Source organism: Cardiocondyla obscurior, linkage group LG02, assembly GCF_019399895.1.
Source record: "Cardiocondyla obscurior isolate alpha-2009 linkage group LG02, Cobs3.1, whole genome shotgun sequence".
Taxonomy (NCBI): Eukaryota; Metazoa; Arthropoda; class Insecta; order Hymenoptera; family Formicidae; genus Cardiocondyla; species Cardiocondyla obscurior.
Genome location: NC_091865.1, coordinates 8,183,652 through 8,203,965, shown reverse-complemented (window position 1 = coordinate 8,203,965; position 20,314 = coordinate 8,183,652). Strand labels below are relative to the sequence as shown.

Here is a 20,314-nt window from a genome sequence, read left to right as displayed (position 1 = left end):
ATTGTCGCATTTTCCCTATCTGTAGCGAAATGCTATAGTAACGTTTTGATGACTAACACTGCGTGACACTTTCATACCGTGCAAGGCACGTCGATGACGTAAGCGCGTATCGGAAATGTGTGTTCCCTTCAGCGTGTGGAATCAATTAATTTTTCCAATAAAATTCAGAATTATTCAATATCATGTAAAAGCCTATTACGCAAAAAAAAAAAAAAAATAGAGTCATTAAAAAAAACCGCAGCGTAGTTTTAAATGGAAAGACAAGCGAGAATTAAAATCGGTATAACATCGATGAGATCACAGCTCGATGTTACAAGTAAAGTGATTGTCTTGTTCACAATAGCATCAAGAATTTTTTTTTTTTTAATTGATCTGGTGAATGCATTCCGCAAATTAATATTTAAACGTTCTCATTAACGAATCCTGAGATTTTCTCACGCGCCAACGCGAGTCATTCGTGTATGTAGGATCACCTAACAAGGACCGATAAATTTTTACTCATTCTCGTGCAACAATTCACCTCGATGGGTATCCTTGTCGGCTGACAAACCGACATTATTTTCCTGTCGCTCGTGAGAATAAAAAATAATGCGAGACACTTCGCGCAACGTTGAAGATTGTAAAAGCGCTCTTCATGTTTCACAGATAACAAATGTTTCTAACGTTATCAAGGAAATAGTAATCCATTTACGTGCGATAAAGATTTTTCATACGGATATTTTTGCCGATCGACTTTTGTGATAGTATCTATACCGCTCTATAAGAACGATATTACCGCACAGCTTACTCAGCTTATCGATGGCATCATCAACGCGGCCTTTCACATGATCTCTCTTTCTCTTTCTCTCTCGCTCCCGAAGTAAACAGAATTCATTACCTGATCGGTACGACCGCCGTAGCTTCCTTCCTCCCAAATTGGATCATCCCATCCGCCCGAGGAGCCCGAGGAGCCTCTGCGACCTGGATCCCACGAGTTTCTCTTCAGGTTATCTAAAGAATCCGTGGAGAGTCTTCTCCGGTCGTACGAGCCTCGTCTGCCGCTAGAAAGCGGCATCGTTGACTTGTTATCGGGTCTTCTCAGGGTGTCCGAGATCGGACACGACAGGTCGCTGTTCAAAGTCACATTCAGATGGCTTCTCCAATTCCCGCTGGACCCGGCGAGGCAACTCTTCAGGTTCCCGTTGGAGTAACTGCGCGCCTTTAGATCCCCGTTCGACGAGGTGATCCCGGGGATGGTCCTCGGGCTCGTGCGGGGTTCGGGGGAGGCCGCGAAGAGGCTGGCCAAATTCGGAGCAGTATCGCGCCGCGAAGTCGCCGGTCGCTGGAGATTCGTCATCGACTTCGCCACGTAATCCCGTCGCAACGGCGAATTATAACTCGATACGAGGTCCTTCCTGAGGCATCCCATGGAACGACCTAAAGGATCTCTTCGCAAAGGCGTTCCGCCGATGGTATTTGAAAATAGATCCTTCCGAGTATTGTTAATAGCGCTCATGGACGATCCCAGCGGGTTCTTCCTTAGGGTACTCGGAAAAGACGAAGGATGGAGTTCTCTCTTGGGCGTTGACATAGGCATGTTTAGCGATCCTCTTCCGGTTGGAGACGTTGCGGTATAACTATAAAAGTCACGTCCAAAAGTGTCTTTCCTGTTTGCATGGTGTAAATTTCCGAGAGATCCTCTACGATTCCAACAGTTCTCTTTTGCGTGCTTGCCGTGCACTTCGCAACATTTATCGATCTTGATCTCTTGCTTGATCAACTCGGGATTGTTTTGCAGCTGCTCCAGTTTGACGTCCCTGAAAAGCTCCTCGAGGCGATGTATGGCCGCTTGCTGGTGCGCCGATGTCGACATTGCGAGGAGAAAATATTTCCTCGAAACGTGAAATCAGTCACGGAATTATCTCCGGATTTTCCGGATTCTCTCGACAAAGTATCTAATATTTGATCTCGCGGATACGCAATTTCCGCTTCGCTCATGCATCACATAATTGCTCCTGGCATTTATGCAGGAATCCGTCCGCTCGGATTGTCTCGCTTGGTGACTTTTACGGCTAGCAGGATGTTAATTAGCTCGCAAAAACACTTCTTGACCCCGATATAAATCGAGACGGAAGATATTTCGTCTTGTTCCTAATGCTCATCGACCATGTGTTCCGTCAAAATATGATAATACTATTACCGTAATCATCAACACACTTTTCAATGTTTTAGAGCACTATTCGGAAATGAGAAAAAAAATCTTGCGTTACTTTATAAATTCTTTTCAACAATTTTTAATTACGTGCACATTTGTTAACGTCTCGCGTTACATTTCAGCGAATTTCGGCGGTTCGTTTTCAAGTTACAGATTTTTATAGCGATAAGAGAAATGTTCTGTTCGATAAATGAAAATTAGTTAACAATTCCGTAGCGTCACGATATCATATAGAAGACGGTGTCACGGGATATATTTAATTTGCAGTCCGTACGGTGTACGGCTTGTGTACTCACAAGACCACGTGAAGGGACTGGCGATCTTCGATTTTACCTTCGCGGCTCGTTAAGCAACCGGCGTACGTGCGGCGTGGTAGGAGCACGATCATAACTATATGAAAGCCTGTGTGCGTCGTAATACACGTCTGATGAGGTACTGGAGTACCGCGGAACGCGAGAGACCCGGTGCCTCGAAGGTGCTCTCCGCCATGCGGTGATCCCCACCAGGCCGGTGTGCCATTCGTTCAAAGGCGAAGTATCCATATTAGGTCAAACCTTATGGGTTTGTCACGCAAAACTGCGAAGGAACCGCGAATATGACCTTGGCACGTCGCGAAATCGGGTCGCCAACGAAGGCGCGCTTCACAAATATGGGGTCCAGTTTACCATCTTCGTCGATAGTCGACACATATGTCTGTACATCGTCGGTAAATCTTGCGATAATGCATCTTACGACTTTCCTTCTCACGAGACACACGTTCAATTTAAAACATCCTTGGAGATGATTATTTTGTTAAAATTAACTTTTGACATTTTTTTAATCTGTACATATACGAGAAGTGTCTTGGAATTTTTATAATTCTAACGACCGATTACGCGAATTCATTATAATCATACCTGTCGATCTATTAATTGGAGAACGGATGATTATAGAGCGGTTATTTTTCGAGATATTCTCTTCAGAACAACATCAAGTAAATAAAAACTAAGATAAATGGAATAAGAAAACAGAGAAAAAAAAATTATGCTAAATGAAGTGCAATTATATTAAACGTCGGCATTTATCCTTTAATTATCTCGCAATTAATCCAACGTTAAAGATAAATGTTTCATAATTGCAGCAGACATAAAATAAATCACACGATTAAACGGAGAATAAATTTTTTAAATTTCAAGTGAAACAAACTAGTTAAATAATTCCTTGATAAAATTTTATTATTTGTTGTAGCGTTGAATACCTTTATCCCGGTGTGCATTATACTTTCACTTATTAAAATAAAAGCATAAAAAAAATTTTTTTTTATATGACAAATCGTCAAACTCGATCGCGATAATTAATAAATTAATATCGATTCGTTTTTATGGCGTAATTAGTTAGCGCCATCTACTCCTGATTAACGGGAAGGTAGAAGAAGAAATTGCGAGCATGGGTATCTGGTGAACGGAAACGTTCTTTCATGCAGCCAACGAGATGGAGCCGCAAATGCGTTACACTCCGTAGAAGACGCAGACTGCAAGTGTAGTACGTACACGCGCAATACATCGCAATCACGCAAATATATATAATTTATGCGAATAAAGACTGCACTGCGTCTTAAATTTTATTCGAATAATGTAAGATCAAATTATGTTTTCTTAGGCCTAAAGTATTATATTATAATAAAGCATGATATTAAAGCGCATTAGCGCAAATAGCATACGGTAACTATATTATTTGGTCGCAAAGGAACAATAATTCAATGTATTAAGTAACTAGATTATACCGAAGAAAATTGACAAGATTATACTGATTAAAATGGCTACAAACGTACGTTGAGGTTGCATCAGACGTAACTAATGTAAATACTCGGACTTTGTCATGTTATAATTTTATAATATTAGATTATTCTAAAAAAAACATCGTGGTGCTTCTCGTTTAATATATTTTTCAGCAGATTATAGTCTAGAAAATATAATTATTATTTACTTGAAAATTTATTTCAGCTGTAATTATGAAAAAAAATTCATAAAACCTAGAAAGAGGTTTTTGTTTCAATGCCGTAATTCGATTTTCTGGAAGCACGTTGTGTCAGACATCGCGATGACATCTGATGCCGGTGTTTATACTTTCAAGAGCGAAATCATCGCGAAGTAGCGCTACGATCATAAAATTTTATCACGCCTGTCGGCCAGTTACAAGTCACGTATTGTCAGAAGGAAACACGTATGCATATATTCGCCGCGGGTTATCGAGTTACTCAGCTTCTCTTTGACACCTACACGAAGATGCGTGGCCTATTCCGGTTCACCTTGACGATCGAAGATAAATAGCGAACGTCGTTCCGCGTACTGGAAAGGGTTATGCTCCCTGTCGTAAACGCGGCACGCTCGCAGCACCCGGTTGGTATCGCGTTGCATCGACCGCAGGTTGACGTTATCGCAATTATTATGTCTATCGGTGGCGCTCGTCAAACTTCCGTTAATGAAATTCGAGGCTTCGATCAGGTTAGCTCGATGAAACTCGACTTCGACTCGATCTCTCATCGTGTAACTCTGTTGCGGCGACCATGAAACAAGCTTCAGCATAACACGCGGATGACGGTAAAGCGTAATGCGTCGAAAAATCTTAGAAGGGCGCCCACGCGACACCACCGTTTCTGTTCAATAACGCGAATGCTTCCTCCAATTGTGCGCGGCAGCGAGATGATAATATCGACGTTCCTGCATACGATGTAATTTATATTCCGCGTCATGACACGGTATAATCTAACATCGAACGAGAATAGCCATTAGAATTTCGAGTGTAGGAGTACGAGGATCTCCGTCGGATTCTTGCAGCGAGCGTTGCGGTTTAGTCATAAAATGTTATTTAATTTCTAATTAACGTTTAAAAAAAAAAATAAAAAAGAAAAAGTAAGCTTGACGATAAAATAATGCCATTAAAATTTATTAAAGCGAATTATATGGAAAATTATCATGGTAGGTTTAATGCTAAATGTTTCACGGTTAATAACAAGTAGAAAATAATCTCGCGGTTAACTTTTCACTGAGAGAAATTGCTCTCTCGCAGCTGTTGACTTCATTAACACGAGAATCAAACGCTGTCATCGCGTTTATGACGCAAACACGGTTTTGAGACGCGGCGCGATCGCGAAATCTAGAACGCGGACGGATATTCGCGAGGCATGTCAACGTGAACTTTCATAGTTCGATTCACAATTCGCTAAATCGCACAAAACAAATAAGTGAAACTAGGGAGTTGATAAGCTACAGCATCACGTCGCCGGCACACTTACGCGGAAGCGCCAATGTTTCAATCTTTGATTGCAGTTGTCGCAGTCTCCGTATTTGCTTGGACAGATTGTAATACTGCATTGTTGTTGCCAATAATATATTTCAAATTAAAAAAAAAAAAAATGCATGTAATCGTGTCAACTTTCACAATGTGTAAGTGTAAATGACAAACAGACAACATAAGTACGCGGAAGTGGTAAAATCGAGGGACATTCGAACGGGAATCGTAACACGTTGTCTCCGAAAGTTTAGGAAATCGGTAATCATATCGTGGATCTATAAAACGCATTTGACGCGATTACCCACACCTACCTGACGTCACGATACTTCCGCGAAATTATAGCGTTGCATAATGCAATCGCAGTCAGTAACGAGGCCACTGAATCCAGAGCAGCGATATCTTTTGTACGGAAGAATTGCGATTCTTATCGCTGGACATCGTTTCACTCGCAAGCATTAGCAAGAAGAAAAATTTTCTGCTAAATTTAAAATTATCATAGACACGAATAGACTTTAAATTTATTTGATATAAATTATTTTTAAACCACCTCTCTTTACACATAAATTTTTCAAAGTAATGCTCTTTATGTTGATGTGTTTTTAGTTTTTAGAGATACCTTTAAGAGACACACGAAATATGAAATACGTTCACCTAACCGGACGGTCGAATTTCGAGGACATGTTGCCTACCGCTTGGTTATTTGTCACTCCCGTTCGTGGTAAATGAGCTGTTGAATTCTTTTTATCGCTACAACATTTCCGCCGTCGAGGAGGAAAGAGGAATTGACATGCAAATTTTCGGCTACCGCTGACCGCGCCGGGCACCATTGTAGTATTATCCGGGGCGGAAATGTGTAATTTCGTATTGCACGTGAACGGTGCTGAGTGCCATAAATCTCTGAATTCCACCAAAAGAAAATTTCACGCGGTAAACCGGAATATATTAGAAACGCGAACAAATTCTCGGAAACAAAATTATATACCGATTTTCAATAAAAAGATACAAAACTGCGCAATGATATACATATTTAGAGTGACTCAAAAAGAAAAAAAAAGTAGATAAATGTACATAACTGAGAGTATGAAATGTTAAGATCTATCAAATGAAGTAAAAGGGCGCACGAAAGATTATTCCACAGTTAATTGGCAATTGAGCCAATTACAGAGTTTAATTGACAATTTCTTGATAAGCGGGACTAATCAATAACGAAGACAATTAAGCCGAAAATTGTAGAGTGTCAATCGGTGAAGATAAAAAATCTATATACGCCTCTGCGAATTTTGTAACGATGCGAATAGAATTGTATAAATTGCAAAATAAATAGCATTACCTAACGCGTACTTATAAAAAATATAAGAAATAAAAATTACTGCAACTCTTTGATTTATCTGAGTGTGTTTAATCAGATTTACGAGATGTGATATATATTTGTATTGTTTGTAATTTTAATACATCGTGCAAACTTTGGCAGTTTCTATTCGCCGATTTATAGTGCACGTGCATATATATATCCCGTTGGATTTATTTATCGGCACGTTTATCTTTTATATTGGACATTGCCTCTTACTCGGAATAAAAGTAACGCGGTAACGATCTTAAAATTTTCTCTAAATTATACCGGAAGCGACGAGGAGAGATATATGGATCGATTTTACGTGCTCGCTATCTTGATCGATTCGCGGAAAATGTGGGAAGGCCGGTTTCTGTGGCGAATTACGGACGACACTATAAACGTGTTATAGCTTTTACGTCGAAGCTTATAGAAAATACAGAAAGACGGCTAGAAAGTACGTTGTACGTGTTGCACCGCGTAGTGGCGAGTCAACGTGCCTATTTTTTTCCTTTTTTTTTTAACGGCGGGACAGACACGTTCCCATAAACGCGGTAATAAAATGACCGTATGATTCAGAGCAGCAGATCGATGCTCGTGATATACGGCAGTTATGTGATAACCGAATGACATGCTATCGTATTAAATAACATTGCACACGAGTGTGCGTAGATGTAATATTACGGTTTTAGAAAGGAAACCAGTCGAGGACAGATTCGTGAATTACAGCGAACGACATGTATAATAGCTAAAAATTTTTAAAAACTTACCTTCGGCTTGATGACGTCGTAATGTCCCTCCGACACTCTTGAATCGTAAATACCGCTCGATACTGAGTTTTGCCTCCTGCGAATAAATAAAACGTGCAATTAATTTACGTTTCGCGAAAATAGAGATTTAAATAACAAGAAGTCAAAAATTTTCGCGTATATTTTCGCAGCGTAATCACCGAGGATTTATTAATATGATTTATATGCGACGCGATTCGAAAACTTACGCGACTGGATCCGATCCGTTGATCGTAGGCTTCGGTGATTGGATTCCAGACCGGACAGGTGCACTCGTGTGAACGGGCGAAGGTCCTTTGCTTCCCAAAGGTTGCTTTATTCTGCAAATGCCAGAACAGACACGAACGATAATTCCCAGCAATCAAGTTTCACACGCGATATCATAAATTCTCTTAAAGTACGAGGGACTTATGATTAAAGGGTTTAGTTTCGTCACGCGCTATCATCTGTCACTTATTAATCTCTCATTTCCGTACATTCCAACCGGTAATCTCACTATTAAGCCAGCTTGTATCCAGCTATCTGTTGCATGTTACATGCAACAACTTTGTATAAAGAAAACAGATATAAATCTAAGTATACGAAATTTAAAATTAATCTTCTAACCAAAGTTCAGAAAAATAATTTTTAATTTTTAATTAAAATTATTATAAATGTTGATAATCGAAAATAGTAATTAAATATTTTTGTTAAAAATAAAATGTTCGTATATGTAAAAAAATTGTATTTGCTTCTACTCTCTCTTTCTTCTCCTCTTTTCAAATGCAAAGATTTTCTCTACTAAATCATTCACAATTTACAAATAATTCATAATATCCTGCTTAAGTGTCATTTTCTAAAGAATAAGACTGGGAATAGTCATTTTCATACAGAAACAGAAACGAAGAAGTTTGAGAAGTCGCAGGAGGCCTCTCAACCCGCGTCATTATTCAACTGAGACGTGATTTATTGAAGATTCGTTGTCACCCCCGGAGTTTCAACGCGGAAAAACGAGACGTTGGGCCATATTGACCTCCGCGAACTTAGGCTCCGCGTGCCTCCCAACGAGGCATAAACAACGGATTAAGTATCATCTCGAATATGTAGCCGCAAGTGACGCGATGTGAATAAACAGCATGTAATAACTCGCAAAATATCTCTCGTATAAAGACTCACGTGCGCGAAACTTCGAAGGCATTTGAATATTGTAAAATCTCTTCAGCGCCTTCGAATTGTGCGCGACCGTTCGCTTAAAAGTGAACCAGTTTCGTAATAGCGTTTGCTCATGAAGGAACTGTCAATTTTTTTTTTTTCTTTTTCCACGTAACGGTTTGATATGTACAGATGACTTACAATCCGACATTCTCTAAATCGCTGAAACAATCTCTCCAGTCGATCATCGTGCGACGGCTCGGTTTTCGTTACCGTTATACAAAATCGCGCTGCATCACGGCGCGTGCTGCGTTCTCAATCGAAGTAACGTTTCGCGATGCGACATGAGCTCCCGGAGCAGCTCCGCAAGCTTAACCGTCCCGCTGAACGTGGCTTATAAGTTATACAATATAACAAGTGCGGTCGAGAATTCGTGGAAACTAGGATAACCAATTAATATTTGGGAGTGCTGATCATCTCCCGTTAACACCTTCATCTCCGTCGTCAATTAGATCTCCGCGCTGTATAAGACTTTCGGAAGTGAAAAAGATAAATTCTAAAGATTAAAATCTATGCAATGTAGCGTTCCGAGTAGAGAATGTTCTCTGAATAAAACCACACTACGGTAAATGTCATCCATGCAATCGGACGAGTAATATTTACCGACTTATGCACGGCGGCGTGGAACCGACGCTCCGGAGACTACACGTGCTGCTGTGACTGTTCTGTTTATTATAAGTCGGCCGATTGTTAGGAGGCTGCGCGCCGACCCGCTCGGCGATGCGGAATCGTGGCGTCGTCGGTTTGTGATAAATCATGCTTCCTGCACGTTCCTCTCGCCGTCGAATCGTGGCAGAGTGTCCTCACGCCTTCATCTTCACATACGGCGGGGTCTTATTTCACACGAGCGATTTCGATTTTCGTTTCTCGAGCACGGACTTGAGAGGTCGATGGTCCCTCGCGGCCGCGACGGTTTGGAATGCACTCAATCGGCACAGCTTCGAAATACAGGAGAAAAAAAAAAAAGAAAAGAGAGAGAAAGAGAAAGACGACCGCCCGATGCAGAGTTGACCGCCCGAGAAGCCGCGGAATTCGCCCGCTTGTTTCGTTTTGCAGTCGAGGACTGACGTGCCAAGAGCAGTCGCGCGAACAAGCGGTATGTCGTTTGCTGTCGTGCGGCTGCAGCTGCGGGCGGTACCGAGCCGATACTGCCGACCAGAAGGCCCCCGACGTGGAGTATCTCGCGAGGGAGCAAAAGCGGCGGTGGTGGTGACTACGATTCCGCCCGGCAGCGGCATTAGGCACGACTGAGCTCAGACCTATGTCGGCGCCCCGACTCCGCTCGTAATAACAAAGCGTATATCGCGAACCTATCAGAGGCTGCTTTGATTCCCTCCGGCCGCCTGCACGCGCGGTGCATCCGCGGCGATCAGCTGTCGTTGATGCGCGCAACCGCGATACGTCGCGAGCGCGATTCACGACGAGAGATGTAGAAAGTTTCCCGAGCTCTTTAGGAAGCGCAAATGCAAATGCGGAGATAAATGAAATAAAGGGGGGAAAACGCGGTTTGCTCCTTTTAACGGAGTAAACAGCGTGACCACATCTCGCTCTCTTTTTTGCATTTTGATAAATAGAAAGTTACGGAAGGGAACATAGAGAACGATTAGTCGAATAAAAATATGAATAGGAAGAGTAAGTCAACAAAATCATACGGGAAATGCTTTTTGTGCTTATCTTGACTATAATTTACTTATTAAATCAACGTGGATTTAAAAATTCCAATAAACTTTTCAAGTAGAATCGTTTAAAGTCTTTAAGCGGCTTTTATTGCAGTACGTCTTATCACTCAAAAATCTCTCGAGAGTATAAATTGTAGAAAACGTAAAATTGGTGTTAATAGAATTTTTTTTTTTTTTTCTTTCTTTAAATGGAGCTATTACTTTCATCTGGATAATAATTTTCAAGCGAAGGAGCATCGAGCGCGCGAACAATCGCTTTCGGGGGAATCGCGCGAGGAACATCTGGCAGATGTCCCGCTTCGAGAAACAGAAGCCACAAGCGGCTCACAGTTATTTCTCGCAGTTAAAATGATACACGCAAGTTATACTCAATTTCACAACGTATCGCCACACTTTCTGCCTTACATCAGCAACGAACGCCGGTGTTCCCTATGAATTTTCAAGCGGCACTCGCCAGCAAAGGAATTCCTTCGTTCTGCTTTCTTAAATCGTGCCCAGCGCATCGGGGCTTTTATATCGCCGACGCGAAATATTTCGAGCCATATCAAAGTAAAAACCCGAAGTTTTTTTTCGCATTTCATTCTCTTTCTCGACTTATATTCCCGCGTTTCTGCCCGTAATCAAAACTTTCACGATTCGCTCCATTTTGGAACATGGCCATACGTACATTTGCGAGTGAAACGTCAATTTTAATCATTGAATAATAATCTTCTTGTTTCACTTACTGAAACTTTGTTGCCTGCACGTTTACGACTATATCGTGTATTTCTAATAATTTTTTGTAGACATAAAATATAATCTATTTCACAACATCTTTAAGGTAAATTGCAATAAAACCTGCACGCCCCGATAAGCTTAGACGTTACGTAAGATCGCAGATAATTATAAAAGAAAAATTAATACGCCATTAATTACATATCTAATCGCGTCCAGTAATTGAACTACGTAATTAATAATTGATCTTTTAACTGCATAAACATTTATACAATACATAAACTCATCGACGTAGAACGACTGTTCGAAGCGGATTTTTCTTTTTTATCGCCAGCCATAACCACCTGGAGTGTTCACGGCTAACGAGACGCTTTTAATCCAAGCAAAAGAGAGAAAGAGTAGAACTTCTTCGCGATCACTTCGTATTCCGATGATGTTCCAACAAAGCCTCGTTTGTTGCCAATGACGGCCGCTCGCGCGTTCTAATTACGAGCTGCATCTCGCCGTATTCGCGTAAGTAGGTGGCTGCGTTACGGACGGACGTCGTCGCGAGTCCGCGACGTCGATGGGACCCATCTTTGGCATCGGCATAACGCGTCGAAGTGACTTCTCGCTCAAGGAATTTTTTATACATTACGTGTGCGTAACCGACGGCAAAAGTGTACTTGCCTGCGCGACATTCGCAGTAACACGCGGTATATTTAGAAAGGAAATTATTGGAAAGACCGGTAAGTAATTTTTTCGCGCAACTAACACGCGCGTGTAGGTTGAAATTTTATGGTACACTTCCGGAACTTTTTACATTGTTTCGTAAAGAAATTAACGTGTTTTTTCTCTCACTCTCTCTCTTAAATACTATATTATATACATGTATTTGCATTTTTTGAATTTAATATTCTGTAATAATTTTATTTCTCACGATTCCAAATTCATAAAATAATCCAGCAGTTCCAAATAGTTTCGAGAATATTGCATAAAGGTAAAAGATAATTTTTAGCTATATCATTGTTTTGAAAGAAGACAGAATTCTTTAAAGATGTTTCAAAGGGAGCTTTATACGTCGTTAACAAAAACAGACCGCGCCGTCCGATGAATCTAGCAAATCATCAAGAATAACCACGTTTGTTGAACTCGCCAAAGGATCAAGGGCTCTCGTTCGGCCTCTATCTCGTCGGCCGCGAGACACCGCCGTCTAAATACGCCGTATTTCGCTACTAACGAACTGCCAGACACTTGAAGCTCCTTCGGGTCGAGTTAATTCCGCGATTCATTCCGCGAAAACGTCGACGTGACTGACTGCGCTAATCAGCCTTATTAACACGTTCGTGAAAACGTATGTAAGCATCAATGAAAATACTATTAAATCGTATGTGACAAAAGAATTATTACTTGAAAAACAACCCGTAATGTTTTACATACTTTGCAGAATGTGATCACGCGTACGAATAAAACAATGGCAGTTGTAAATGTGGACGTATGCATGAATCATCGATAGGGCAGGAATGGTACGGTCACCGTTTTATTGTACACATGCATCCGGTATCCGGTTTGAGCAAGATGTTAGCGGTCGACGGCAATGAACCGTGATCGAATTCCGATTACGATAGCCTGTCATGCGACCAACGTTCGCTTTCTCGCAGTCTTTCAATTTCAAAATGAGATATAACTACTGAACTACGGATTAAAGTTTCCTGACAGCGATCGTTGTAATACAACGACGAAAAAAATAGATTTACATATTCATTATTTTTTTTTTCTTAATTATGTGTTTATTAAATAATTTAATAAATTCAGTATTCAGACTTAACACGTTACTCTGTAGAAATGTATTAAATTTCTGAAATAATTTACTTTATTATATATTTTTATAAGAACTATTAAAAAATTTCTTTAACAACTAAGGTTTCATCTCTCAATTCGAAAAGCATCACGTAAAGTAATTAAAATAGTCAAAATAATCTTCTTTTTTTTTACTGACTCTCATCGAAGGGTAAATCTATTTTAATCATCTCTTCACCGGAGACTAAATCTAAGCTACTATTCTCAGCACATGTTTTACCATAATAAACGCGACAAAGGCATTTCGCTATCGCCATCTGTTGGAGAATGAAATGGACTTCAGCTTTTCGTTCTGTGCATTCGATGCAACAGAATCGATATAGATATTTACAGAACACATACCTTAACTGTATATGCTTTTTATATTTTTTATATTAAAAAAAAAAGTATTATTTTGGCAAATAGAAAGTCGTGAATATCATTTTTACGATTCTTCGCCAAATATTTCGTGGGAGATAATTTAAAATTCAAAGTTGACAATTTAAAAATAAAATATAATGAAAATTTACTCACCCATCTCCTTGAAGTCTATTATCGGCCACTTGCATGGGTAACGGTGCAGTTAACTGCCTGACTAATTCGTCCCTTTCCCTTTCTTTCTGCTGGATGGTCTCCTGCAATCTTTGCTTCTGTTTCTGGTATTCTTTAAATAGGCCACCGTTGTAACTTTGTTCGAGGTTGTCGTTAGGAGCCATCGGTCTGATCGGTATCACGGATGGGTCCGTAATTTTGGCCGCGACTCCCGTTGGTTTTTCTGCCAAGGAATCTCGTCTGGAACTCCTAGCAGTCGAAGGCGCCGGCGATTCCCTTCCAGCCACTCTGCGTTCAGGCGTGGATGTCGCTGAAGGGTCCACGTCCACTCCTAATATAAAAGAAAAAAAAATATTAGAAAACTTACAGATTATTTTTAAAATAATTTAGAAACTCTACATTGCATAAAAGCACTTTAAATCTTAACTGTAAAAATAATAAGATTAATTTTGATATTAAATTATTAAATAATTAAATATTTAAAATATTTAATGTAATGTATAAACATAAAATGTACTTTGTGATCTTACCGTCGGGGCTTTTAGAGTGTCCTCGAGTCCTTGGAGGGACCTTTGGTTGAGCATTTAATGTAGTTTCTTGTATCGAGGGTAGCTGCTGGAACTCGGCGTAATTCGAACTAAGGAAGACATCACCCTCGTTTTCAAAGAGTCTATCGACGCTAGTATTCATCAACTTGTTGTTCTTGAAACCAGTCAAATGGAAGCTAGCGAATGATGATCTCGACATGGGGTTTACATCACCGACAGATAATGCCATAAGCGCCGCCGATGGTATACACGTGTTCTTGGGACTTCTCGGCCCGAGACCAGCTTCCAGAGCCGGCACCAAACTACGAGACATCATATCTGCAGCGGATCTCGGCCTGGTGAACGGCATGGCGCTGTGCGGGAAAGTCTTCGGTTTGATCGGCGTTATTAACATATGCTCCGTCCACGAGGTCTCCAAGGAGGGCCTTTCCAGACGCTCCACGTCAACGTTTAGAGTTCTTTGTGCGAAAGGTACAGCGAACGTCTCGGGAGGTATACTTTGTAGCCACGAAAGCAAACTTAAATCCGAATCGCTAAAGCCCACGGAGCCATCCAGCAGCCTCGAAAAACTCATCTCTACCTATAAAATAAAAACGTACGAACTGAATAAAATATCTAACCGAAAAGAATTATAAAATGCATATTATAAAAAATAGGAATAAATTTATAACATGTAAAAATAAATTAAAAATTTTATCAAGTAATTATATATTATATGTGCATGTATAAAGTAAAAAAAAATTTTTTTTTTAATAAAAAAAAAATTACCTGTTCACTCTCTTTCGATCCGGTGGCTTTTGCTTGGCAATAATTTACGCAAGATTCGTACAAAATGCCTTTGATGATGAGCTGAATAAGACGATCATTTTTCGCTGAGGTAATCGGATGCGCAGGGTCAGTGCTCTTTCTGTCTCCCGGCAGGAATTTCTCTACTAAAGGATGAACCTCGCGGAAACATTGTACCCTCGCGTTACTTGGATTCCAATCCTTATACTGCAGGTGATCCGTCAATCGCGGAAGCGTGAGTAACAGGCATAAGCTGCTGTACTCCTCTTTAGAGGGTGCGACCTTTTCGAGATCGCTTAACACTTTGACAACCTCTTCTACGGCGTTATCCACGCTGCCGTTTGTCCCGGCGGCGATAACGTTCGCCTCAGACTTGATGCAGAGCAGCTCAACATATTTGTGCCGCAGGATTGAGTACGTGAACTTCCTCATGTCGAAATCCGAAAGCGCCTCCAGCGGCTGGATGAACTCGAGTACGTCGTCCCATTGTCCGTCGAGGATCAGCTGACGCAGAAACAGCACGTCGTCGCTGTACTGGCCGTTTATCACGCCGGTCTCGCGTTCGAGCGAAAGCTGCGAGATGTGAAGGTCGCGGCTGTGGAGAAACTCCAAGGTCAGTCGCACCACATCCTCCTCGCGCAGCGTCAGGTGCGCCGCCGGCATCACGTACCGAATACGCAATCTGGACCATTTTAATAAAATATAAATTAATATACCATTGAACCGCTGCCGTGCATATTCACTTCGCAAAAAAAAAAAAAAAAAAATATTTTACGTTAAACTATTCACAAATTTTCAGTTTAATTTTTCATGAAAAATTTTTAATTATAAACCCTCTTATAAACATACTATAAAATATATTATGAAAATAATTTATTAATCTGAGAAATGTTGACATTGACTACCATATTACCAGTGACTTAGCACGATACTATTATTTTAGCTAATAAGTATTATAATGTAATGTCTGAGAATTAAGGAATCGCTTCAGGAACTTATCTCCCGGTTTCAAGCCTCGCGTGCTATAACGCGAGATTACGATAAGACACGGACGGCAAATTACTTAATAATATTTATAATTAAAGTGGCCCACGGCAAGAGAAAAGTCTAGATTAACGCGTTGGCAATCTAGCCACCCACTTGCGCGATAATCAGGGCACGTCTGCGGATGCACTGGCTTCAAAGTACATCGAACTTTCGAGGAAGTGCTATTTCGTGCATTCCGTACGTACATATCATTGCCGGGATTTGTAATCGTGTATTTCACAATAAACGGAAATGCGCGAGCGAGTCAAATTGCGAACACATCGCGATGAATAATACAGTTCTTTGCAAGACAAATGTTTAAGACAAATACGCGAGTATTTTTTAGTTAATAAAGAAAAAGCATCAACGATATTATCAGAATTTATTTTATTCGAGGAACTTACATGAATAACGTATCTTTCTGAAAGCACCTGCTGACATTCGTAATTTTACTTCAATAGCTACAGTACGCAAACGGATCAAATTACGCAAAATTCATAGTGTCAGCGATACTGGGTTATATATGCTTAGCAACAAAGAAGAATTGTCAGTCTGGTGTTAACTTCGAGAGAACTATATCACGATAAGAAACTACGATGTTTTTGTACCGAGAATTAGTGAGTGAACTTATCTTATGTGTATTTCTTATTAAAATATTTTTGATAATCGAGTCATGTCACTGGCATTAAAGATTTGATAGAAAATAATATATATAAACGAAACGTTTGTTTAATATATTATTTCATTAGATTTTTATCCTTGCAAAAACAATATTCTACCTATAACAAATCGATAAATATGTATCGTAATTTCTTTCTCATTAATTCAAGATTAATCATTTTGAGAATAAATTTCGGATTGTGTGTCTACTCGAGAACAAACTGCATAACATTTTTTTTTCTTTTTAATTATTTCAGTTAATAGCACTGCTAATTTCGTTAGCAAGTATCGTACTTGCCGACATAATTGTTCAACCCGGTTACACACATCAATATGGAAACTACCCACAACATCAGATCGTTCCACAGACGAAGTCTCCCACTGAACAATATCGTTCAAAAGCTTACAATGCTCATACGTATCCATCTTATAAACCGTATGAAACCAATGCTAAGTATTTCATAGGATACCCTCGACATCATTATCCTCATTATCCTCATTATCCTCATTATCACCATCGTCCTTATTATCCATCAAATCCGCATCGCTTGCATTTCGCAAAAATCGGAGGCCGCGGATATGAGAAGCCATCAGTATACCTCGGCTATCCTAAACCTTTCGTAAGTATTATATAAATATAATTTAATTTGAAATATTGATGTGTAACGCTTAATATTAATTTATCTCATACGATAAATATGCACGCTAACTGCATATATTAATTGACAACTTTGCTTTAAGTTGTTGTGCTTTTTTTTATATGATAATCAACTTATCGAACGATTTTTTAAGAAAAACATTTTTATAGATAGTCCACAGCCGAAGGAAAAGGTCATTTGAATCAAATCCTGCAAACATCGAATCCAGCAAAATTAAAATCACAGAAAAGGATAATGATGTGGCCGCGAAGTCGCCCGTAATTGACATTAAGAATCTCGCTGTCGACGACTCGTTACTTCCAGAAAACGAACCTACCGATACTAATGGTAAATATTTTAAAAAATAAAAATAAAAATTTTACAATTCTCATTCGGAAATTTCGCTTTTAATATAATTCGCTCTATTACAGATAAGCGTGTGGTAAAGCGTCAAGTTGGCGTGAATAATCCTTTTCTATCAGACGGTATTACGACAGCGTATTACCACCCAGTAATCCTCAATACAATGAAAGACATTCTACAAACACGGCACCCTGGTATACATTTTGTACCAGTTCGTGAGAAGACTCCGGAACAAGAGGAAACTCCAACTAATGGATACCGGATTATTTCTAACGAACCTACAATATTACATTCGATGTCGGAAACTGATGATGATAGTCAATACCGAGATGCATTAAATACGGAAAAGAAAATTTCAACTGAAGAATTTACGTCTGCCATCGAGAACGTGAATTTACATTTACCGTCAGGAGTTTATCGTGTATGGAATCCTAAAGGAGAAGATTCGCAACTAAACGAACCATCATATCCAGAGTACCGATCACTTGACGCACGTATGTATGGAATGGCACCTTCTACAAGAACTGAGCAAGTTTGGAGAAGCAATTACAATAGTAACTACCGGGATGCAGAAGACGCAGAAGACGTAGAAGACGTAGAAGATGCTATAAATCAAAAACCAACTGCAGAACAAATACTCTCACTTATGGCGTTAATAAGAACACTTTGGCCAAAGACCCATCCCTTTTTTGTCAATACTGAAGAACAAGTAAAAGCATTCCAAACGCGAGCTGCACACCAAGAAATGTACCCTTCACAAGTAAGAATTCTAACATTAATATATTTCGTATTTTTACATTTCTTCTTTTTTATTTAATTTATTAAATTGCATTGATTATTACGAGATACAGATATTTTTACAGATATAAAAATATTTTTTTAATTAAATCGCACTAATAAAATTCACCGTACAGCTTAATTAAAAATGAAATACTTTTAAGATATTTTAAATGTTGTATGCTTATAAAAAGTTTTTTTTTTATCATATAAAATAATAAAATATTTATGCAATTTACGCGGTAAAATATCTTATGAATCTTACATGATAATCGCAAAAAAAAAAAAAATTAATACAATACATTACGTTTGTTACAGGCAATCACGAATACTGCCACACCAAGACAACTGAAATTCTCTTTACTTACTCCTTATTATTCTGAAGAGTTAGCGAACGTTTACGCCGAATCGCCCAACATAAAAGCAACACCTACTTTTACACAATATTCACATAATTGGGACAAAAATAATAATCAACCTCTAAATACCTATACGACTCCTAATACGAACTACGACTTTGGTTGGAACAATCAGTATATCGACTTCGGTACGAATCCTCCCACACTTCATAAATACCCTTACTATATTCCTAAACAAGTACTGGGTGAAATACTTACTACTTCTTCAAGATACTCGCCATCGATGATATCGGAAATATAATCTCAAATACGCCGGGGAAAAAAAAATATAAGTAGTGCCTTTAAATTTCAACCACGTCAACAATGCTTATCTGACTAATACGCCACTTTATGACATGTTTTCGTCACCAGTTTATTATTAGTAAGGTACTGTTATAGATATGACGATATTATTGATTCCTGCCGCGTTACCTTGAAGCAGCGAGTCGATTGACCGCGTAATCATGTTCTCTCATGTTCTATTTAATATAATTATAATTACTCTTATATCGTGCACGGATTTTTATTTTTTAATAAACACGTATTCCTTACGGAACTTCGCCTGTTCGGTAATTGAACTTTTATACACGATTTTCTAAGTAAAACGTTTTATTTCGATGTAATAAATCTATGGGTAGTCCTTAAATAAATGTAATGAAAACATTACATTGCGGTTATATTTTTAATATAAGTATCATAAAAATTTTAATAATTCCAGTATATATATAATATAGCAGTGTTACTAATTTTACTAGAATTATTTATTAAGTTTATGAATATGTGTTTGAAACAAATAAATAACTTGTAATAACAAGACATAAAAATAAAATATGTACCAATATGAAATTAATAATTTCCATTCTAATAAATCAACATTTACAAATAATACTGATTAAAATTTTGAGAACACTAACAAATTATATAATTAAAAATTTGTGATCGCTCTTAAGTATTATAATTTTTTTTCAAGAAGTTTAAATTACAATCTTCAATATTGCGTGATAGATATTACTGTGCAGTATCTGAGAAAATTTAAAAAAAATTATTTTTTAATCTTAAACTACGAGAGATTACAATAAGACGAAAAATTATTTAGTGACATTTATATTTAAAAAATAGTCCTTACGCGTAATTAGTAAGAAGTCTGAATCAACATTTCGAGCTTCAGCTCTCTATTTATGAGATAATTAAAATATATCTGTCAGCGCACTGACACTAAAATACAACTCTCGAGGAAGTATTATTTCGTTCATGTCGTACGTGCATATCATTACTAAGCGTTGTATTCATGCGTTTTACGAAAGTCTACGTGTTAGTCAAAATGCGTTAATGCATATCGCGATAATCATTAATTGTAATTATCATGATCATGATTATAGTTCTCTTACGAGCTGGTCTTAATATGAATGCTACATTATAACGTGATGCAAGTGAATACTTTTCTTTAACCAACACGATAAATATATTAATTTTTATCAACGAGATTTTTAGATTGCACTGTTCTTAAAGTGTACGAATAGTGTACCCTTTTGCAAAAATTTGATGACATTTGAATTTCCACTTCAAACAGTATTTCGCA

The 20,314-nt window shown here is 38.8% G+C and overlaps 2 protein-coding genes across 8 annotated transcripts in view; one reads left to right on the top strand and one right to left on the bottom strand.

The window, feature by feature from the left end:
• Positions 1-20,314, bottom strand: part of LOC139110045 (WD repeat-containing protein 47) — a 61,220-nt gene that overhangs the window by 24,795 nt on the left and 16,111 nt on the right. For 4 of the 7 annotated variants that reach the window (XM_070669589.1, XM_070669579.1, XM_070669569.1 and 1 more), the window contains exons 2-6: positions 14,856-15,555; positions 14,070-14,667; positions 13,522-13,870; positions 7,795-7,905; positions 7,568-7,643 (exon numbers count right to left, since the gene is read on the bottom strand). In XM_070669589.1, the coding sequence (XP_070525690.1) occupies positions 7,568-7,643; positions 7,795-7,905; positions 13,522-13,870; positions 14,070-14,667; positions 14,856-15,536 (1,815 nt within the window). In that variant the 5' untranslated portion in view covers positions 15,537-15,555. Of the gene's footprint in view, positions 1-877; positions 7,455-7,567; positions 7,644-7,794; positions 7,906-9,379; positions 9,927-13,521; positions 13,871-14,069; positions 14,668-14,855; positions 15,556-20,314 lie in introns of those variants that run through there. The other 3 variants (XM_070669597.1, XM_070669607.1, XM_070669616.1) reach the window with 2 other exon arrangements.
• LOC139110099 (uncharacterized) lies at positions 16,481-19,401 on the top strand. The gene is made up of 5 exons (XM_070669670.1): positions 16,481-16,516; positions 16,817-17,179; positions 17,368-17,545; positions 17,629-18,320; positions 18,656-19,401. The coding sequence occupies exons 1-5, from the start codon at positions 16,496-16,498 to the stop codon at positions 18,995-18,997; spliced, it is 1,596 nt and encodes a 531-aa protein (XP_070525771.1). The 5' UTR covers positions 16,481-16,495; the 3' UTR covers positions 18,998-19,401.